This window comes from Rhamphochromis sp. 'chilingali' (genome assembly GCF_963969265.1).
Source record: "Rhamphochromis sp. 'chilingali' genome assembly, chromosome: 21".
Classification (NCBI taxonomy): domain Eukaryota; kingdom Metazoa; phylum Chordata; class Actinopteri; order Cichliformes; family Cichlidae; genus Rhamphochromis; species Rhamphochromis sp. 'chilingali'.
In genome coordinates this window covers 17,316,442-17,324,000 of record NC_137949.1, presented here as the reverse complement: position 1 = coordinate 17,324,000, position 7,559 = coordinate 17,316,442, and the positions used below count along the sequence as shown (strand labels likewise).

The 7,559-nt window shown below is 40.6% G+C and overlaps 1 protein-coding gene across 1 annotated transcript; it reads right to left on the bottom strand.

Moving 5' to 3' along the window:
* Positions 1-367: 367 nt before the first annotated feature.
* LOC308389901 (G-protein coupled receptor family C group 6 member A-like) lies at positions 368-6,266 on the bottom strand (the record flags this gene model as incomplete). Its single annotated transcript, XM_080871500.1, has 6 exons — positions 368-1,489; positions 2,551-2,665; positions 2,745-2,957; positions 4,768-5,529; positions 5,702-5,996; positions 6,079-6,266. The coding sequence occupies 6 exons, from the start codon at positions 6,264-6,266 to the stop codon at positions 552-554; spliced, it is 2,511 nt and encodes an 836-aa protein (XP_080727626.1). The 3' UTR covers positions 368-551.
* Between the last annotated feature and the right edge of the window lie 1,293 nt (positions 6,267-7,559).

Sequence of the window (7,559 nt, the reverse complement as noted above, 5' to 3'; positions counted from 1 at the left end):
GGTATACCGGCTTCCGCGAGTGTGACGCTTATTTTGAGCGATGAAAAAAAAAAAAAGATATAATTTTATTTTTATATTTCAAAATCACAATAATCTTCCAATTTAGAACTACAAGTTAAAAAAAGAACTAAACACAAATAAAATACACTTCAGCTAAATACTTCTAATTTCATTTCCCAAACCACCCGGAGGTGCAAAATAAAGACTAAAGAGCCGCATGCGGCTCCGGAACCGCGGGTTACCGACCCCTGAGTTAGGGGGTTAGGGTTAAATTAGACTTGCTGAACACAATAATAGCTCATTTTGTAAATTACATTTAAAAAGGGATTAATCAGAAGGGTGCCAATGAGCCAAAGAGATACTGCCTTCCCAACGTAGTCCCTAACTCAGCTGGAGGCTTCACAACAGGAATTCACTAACCAATAGGTAATGTGGCAGTGGCTGCATTCATCCTTTATATACAGCCTATGGAAAAATCACATATTAAATTGCTAGAAAGACATATTGATTAAAACGTCATCACAGGAAGAGTCATTCCTTTGCAGAACAATTTAAGTGTGACACTGCGAGTGGACCACAGAAATACCCTTTTGCTCATAAAACTTCCTAATGTATTCAGCAATGGCGCGCTCATGATTAAGCTCTTTCCTGAACAACATAATATAACATTTCGGGGCCAAATGACAACCAAGGATGCTGAAGCAGGAAGTGAGGATGGCTGCACTTTGTACTGCTGGTTGGTATTTCCCTGTCAAGGTCAAATAAATGGGGAGGAAGATGATCCAGATGACTACAAACAGCAGCATACTGATGGTGATCAAAGAAGCATTTTTGTACAAATCTGGCAGCTGTCTACCTTTGAATGCAAACAGGAAACAAATAAGGCCCAAGAAAGTGTTGTAGACTAACATGGCTATAAAGTATGTATGGGGCTCAATCTTACAGTTGTATAGGATAGTGTAATCTAAAGATTTATTGTCAGGATGTGGTGGTTCTTTGGTCAGCCATGAGACAGATAGGCCCAACTGAATCCCAGAGATGATGGTCACCACCACCAATGGCTTATTCAGCTTCTTTATCCAAGACTCTGCCTTAAGGTCAAACTTGAAGCCCAAGAAGATCTGAAGCAAGTTTGCCAGAATGCAAGAGATGCAGAGAGTAAAGGCTATGCCGAAGAGAGGAACACCTACACAGTGAATCTTCTCAGTAGGCTTGCCTATGAAGGTGAATGTAAGACAGAAGCCAGCCAGCAATGCAAAAAGCTCCAGAAAACACAAATAACCTCCAACTGCTTTCACAATGGGAGTTTTAAGATATACTGCAAACAGAACAGCAAACACAACGGTAGCAATGATCCCAACGACTGCAAGGGAGCTGAGAATGATTGAGAAGGGATCTTCCCAATCGAGATAGTCATCACTTTTTTTCAAACATGTATTCTCTTCAGGATGAGAATATGCCCCATCTTCACAATGCTTGCATGTTGAATCTGCAGAAGGAAACAAAAACACAAGTAGCACAAGTAAAGAAGACAATATTTTCTTATCCTATAATCATTTGGAAAGAAAAAGAAGCTGCAATCATAAATTAATATTAAACAGGCAAGTATAATGAATGCATAATGCACTTTGCACATTTAGGAAGACAAGATAGGCAATAAAATTACATCTGGACTCAGGACTCGAAATGCAGGACTCGCAACACGGGAATGAACTCAAAAGGACAGTTTATTGTAGACGCAGGAAAATGATACAACTAATAATGAAATAAACTAGACTGGGAAAATATAATCTAACGTTCCACAGAGTGGCACACAAAGGATCACATAGCATGAGGAACGACGCAACACGGAACAGAGGGGGACTCTGACATAAATACACAGAGGATAATGAGGGAAGGGAAGCACACAAGGAACACAGCTGAGGACAATTACACTTGACAGGAATGGGAGGACACGAAACTGAAAACGCTGACACCAAGACATGGACCTTAAACGTAACACAGGAAGTACAGAGAGAGAGAGAGAGAGAGAGAGAGAGAGAGAGAGAATGAAGAAATATACGAAGGGAAGACGAAAACACAGAACACAAGGGGTGGGAGCAAAGCACAATAACGCACATCATGATATAGACAGTCACACAGAGGGAGACACAGAAGGCAACGACACAGGGGGAACAAACAGACAGAGAAGACTTAAACACAGAAGACTAAAGTAATCGTTACATTCACCAAATGCTGGAGGGCACAGAGAAACAAGAGGGGATCAAAACCCAGGAAGCATAAAATAAATCACAAATGAACCAGACATAACACAAAAATCACAAAGAACTGAAAACACTAGGTCAGGAGACCCAGGACCCTGAGTGTGACTCCAAATCCAGACCTCCATGGGTTGCTACATTTGATTTCTATTGATAATTTTTGTGTGATTTTGTTGTAAGCACATTCAACTATGTAAAGAACAAAGTTTTTGAATATTTCATTCATTCAGATCTGCGTTACCTTTGTTTTTTTGAGCAGTGTAATTTAGATTTGGAATAAAAGACTTACGATTTCCATCAGAAATCTCTCCACTTGCACACGGAGCACAAACTCCGCAACACTTTCCTTTTAATGTAAATCCTTGTCCTGCTTCACATTTTTTTGAGCAATTGTAAACAGAGACCTGCAAAAGAAACAGTAGCATGAGTACATGATTCATAAACCTTAATGGGACATAAATGAATGTTAAAAACTCATCTCACCATGTCATTTATGAGGTGTCTGAAAAGGTCTGTTGGGACTGTAATTTTTCCATCTGGACTGTATTCTCCAATAGTTTGTATTATCATACTCTTGTTGCAATCAGACCTGTTCCAGTATACAATATCATATCCCAAACTGGGATCTCCATCACTATCGAAGTATATTTGTGTGTTGTTCTCAGTAAAGTTTACTTTCTGGATTTCCGATAGAAGCTGTGAAAAAACCAAAACATCATAAAGGAAGAAAGACATTTTTATGAAATAAAATCATCACAAACTGCAATATATTTGAAATTTTAATGTTTAACCTTTTCTAAGAAAAACTTACATATCTACCAATAAACAAGACAAATGTCGATAGTTTAGCAGTGGGTGCTGTGGAATGTGTAACATCTCTGCCCAGAAAAAGGGCAACATTGTGTAAAAGAAAATTGGAAAATTTGCAAATCATTTAAAATTTAAGAAGTTAATATTAATCATTGTTGTTGTTGTTGTTTTTAAATTGTTAGCTGTTTGGAGGATATTGAAATGGTTTGTTTGGACTTTCAGCTGAGATTTTGACATTTTTGTAGGGACCACACATGTCTATATTTAAGTAACAGAATAATAATGAATAATAATGATAATGAAGTTATCTTGCAGGCCGGATATAATTGTATCTGGCTCGGTGTATGTTTGACACCCCTGGTTTAAATGATTGAACATTTGGACTGCAGGCAAGACAGCTTAGGGTGTTTTTAGTAAAGTGCCATGCTGCTGAAATATGTGCAGTTTCGCTGAAAGAGGAAGTGAAAATGAAAACGTCCAAGGTTTGGAGGCCTATCTCCCCCCACCACCACTTCCCCTGCTGGTAGCGGACTCCCTCATACATCGGTGCGTTGGTGGTTCTTTGTGTCCCGGGATGGGCGTCCAGGTACACGCCGGCTCACTCCTTGGTGGCCGCTTATCGGGGCCTGGAGCCTGGGGCTCGCTCGGGCCACTTCGGAGGTGGGGTGCCCCCGGCCTCTCGGCCTGGGGCTCGGTCACTCAGGCACAGCTGGCTGCCGACCGAGCTCACGGGCACGTCACTGCAACCCGCGGCTGCTGAGTGACCCCTCATCTGGGACTCTCCTCAGCTCTTTCTGGGACAGTGGCGCGGCTGCCCCTCTGTTGGTCTTCCTTGGTCTCTTGTGTTCTGGGGGCCTCTGGATGTCTGGAGTTTTGATCTCCTCCATACCTGCTTCATGCCCTGGGGGACGGGGCCATGGCCCCCCCACACCCTCTAGCAGATCATTACATGAAGGAACCTTTTAAATACAAGCGCATCCATGGTCACAGGTGTACACACGGGTGCTCACACACACAAACTACACCCCTTTTGGCTCCTACCTCAAAGCACACTGTGTTCTGTTGATCTATGTGCTGCACAATAATGTTTAATATTTAGTATTTACTGTCATATTCCCATATATCATTGTGATGTTGTTTATTCTATTACTCTTGTTTTCTTCTGCTTGTTTTCTTTTTTCTTTCTCAACAGGTGATCCAGGTGATCGATATATGTATTTTTTTTTCGCTGTTTATTCTGTTGGTTTTTGTTTTTTGCCCTTCTCCCCCGTCCCTCTTCTCGGCTGTTTTTCTTTCCCCCAGTCAAGTCTGTCCCGTATTCAGCAAGTGAAAATAAAATAAACAATAAAAGGTGAATCAAATGGACCATTATGGCAAGGCTGGGATGGTCAATTTTGTAAAGTAAATCCGTTGGGCATCTTTCTTTGCCTTTAGACAATAATTCTGATGGCAAAAGAGCCAAACGGGACAGGCAAAAGAAAAAAAAGAAAAAAAAAGAAAAGAAAAAGTATGTTGTTTGTACCATTCAGCATAAATGATTTCCTGGCAATATTATGGTTGATTTTTCTCCAAGAATATCAATTTCTGGTTAAGTTTCATGTTCTAAAGACAGACAAAATTTCACAAACTTCTTATGTAACTGAAAATATTTGTTAAAGACAAATAATTAATAATTGGCAAGCTATCTTTATTGTACCTCTAAGGCTGTGAAACTGGAGCTTCGTTCACACAGATGGTCGTTACACTTCAGCAAGCGTCTGAGCCCTTCAGCAATGACTCGAACTGCTATATAGATACCATAAGATTCATCCTGGTCGATGTAAGAAGCCAGATATTGGTTTCTTTCTTCTTCAGACTTATTTAAAGAAAGTAGATGCTGCGTCTGGTAATCTCTAAGAATTGTGTTATTAGTTCCATTAAACATCGACATGACATGGTCTTTAAAGCCAGGCACCTCTTTCTGCTTATATATGAACCCAAAAACTTCTCCTGCCAGTTTGATGTCTGACATTGCAGAGATCTTTGAAGAGCTGGACCATGCATCACTTGCAATCCACGTTCTGTTGACTCTGTGTTCAATAGCTGCTTCCAGGATGATTTCTGCATTAGTCTCCTTTGTGAAGATGATGATGGCCTCAGCAGAAGAGTTTTGAATTTTTTCCAGTAGTTCATTCAGCTCAGTTTGGTCCATGCTATTATTGTTTGTCGTAAAATCAGCGGACAAGATGTGAACAAATTCAATGCAGATGCTCTTTTTGTTGAAGTTGTCTTGAAGGCTATCACTGCCATATTTCCCATACTCATCATCACTTCCCACAATAATCACTGTTTTCCAATGGAATATCTTCACCAGCTCAACAATACCTCTTGTCTGATATTTGTCACTAGGCACGGTTCGCAGAAAAGTGGGAAACTTGAACTTGCTGCTCAGCAGCTCACTTGTGGATGCATAACTAATCTGTTAAACAGACATAGAGCATATATGAAAACAGTTCATTAAAGATTTTTCAACACATAAGCATGGAAATCTAAAGACAGATTATGTATTTGCTGATATTATTGATTTTCATCAAATTTAGATTCTTATATTTCTAACTGAGCTTTGTAGGACAGAAAAAGAGAAAACAAACCTGGGCAACTGAAGACAGAGCAACAAGTCGTGCAACAGCTATTGATACTTCTGAGTACCTTTCCCCGATCACCACCTTGGTTTTGGGTTCAAGTAACTTGAACTGAGCATCTGCTGGCACTAAACAGCTTTCTGGGTCTGACTGATTCTTCAGCAGCTGGAGAGTTGCTCTCAAGGCGAGGCCGACATCTCCACAAGTGTCATAGATGTCGTATCCTATCGTGATGTTAGGTAGGTTGATTTTGTTGATGGCATATATCATCACTTGACTGTGCAGGAATGTTTTTAAACCATAGCTGCAAGATTGACAGAAGACAGATTAAATTCACAAATCATCTATTTGACACTAATGAGCTGATGAACTCAGCCTGTACTTACTCACTACAGGAGAGAGGTGCAGAAGTGTTAGTCCTATTAGTTTTTAAATGAATGGGGAAAAGTCCACCAATGATGATATTCCCAGGAGAGTATGCACGGAGAAAACTATTCTGTCCTAAAGAGGAGTGAAACACACTCATGACAAATAACCACATTAAAAACATCATGGATACGCACAGGTAGAACATTTACATGTGTCTATCTTCTCTTTTCAGTATGACCAGGTTCCTGTACAGCAGCTATATAAAAAACTTCTACTCGTTTATCATTTGCATCATCAGATTGTTTCTGTAACGCAATCCAAATGAGTTCCTCTTTAATCTTCCAAACACGAAAAGACCAAGATGATTTGAATTTGTCACAGACAATGATGTCTAGGTTTTAGTTTCAACATGTTAAAATAAATTAAAAACATTTTTTCCAAGTTTTTCTAAATGATAATACATAACATATTCAAACAGGAGTAGAAATAGGCATAAATACGGTGGCCCTGAGAGGCCAAACGGACTGCAACTTCAGAAAACACTTGCAAAAAGAAAAATGCTGCAAAAAGAAAAATGTTGCAAAAAGAAAAATACCTGCAAAAAGAAAAATGCTGCTGAAAGAAAAATACCTGCAAAAAGAAAAATGCTTCAAAAAGAAAAATACCTGGAAAAAGAAAAACACTTGCAAAAAAAAAAAACACCTGCAAAAAGAAAAACGCTGCTCTTGCTCTTGACGAAGGCGGTCGCACTTTTCTCCTCTCCTCCTCTCCCTTAGCTTCCCTGCTTAGCCTCTTAGTCTCGTGTTTTTTGTATTACTTTTCCCTGGAACATTCTCTCACAGTCTGTTCTCTAAAACCTAAAAGAGGAATTATGGATTGGATCAACTGGTCTCTGGGCTTGGGTGAGCCTGAGTGCTGAAGATATCTACCTATTTGGAACCATGGTAACAGGGTTCTGGCTGATCGGAGCTGGCTTGGCCCTGACTTATCGAAGAATTAAGAAAGCGGAACCGGCTGTTCAAACCCCCACAAGGCTGCCCGCTGGGATTGGAACGATGGGAGAGGCGTGAGTTTCTCAAAATGGGCTCATTGAGTGCAGCACGGATAAGATCTTGGAGAGGCTACAGCTGCTGTGAATACTCAGAATAAGATCTCTGACTGCAGACTGGATACATCTTGAAGGGCTAGCTCGGAATAACATCTCTGGGCGCAAATTGGATGACATCTCGGGGAGGCACACTGCCGTTCTCAGAATTGGCTCCTTGAGCACAAGAAATGACAACATCACAGAACGCAAGTATGGCTCTCCACGGCTCTCCAACGGGAGATTGAGAGACCAGTGTTGGACTGTAGAACTGCTTTGAAATTCATATGAGCTGTTCGCACTAAAGTAAAAAGCACCATCACTTCATGCGGATACCCCTTTGGCGCCAGCTGCGGTCTCAAGGCTGGAGCTGAACAACAACACCCTGATAACGACTGTGTTTAGTCTGTTCCT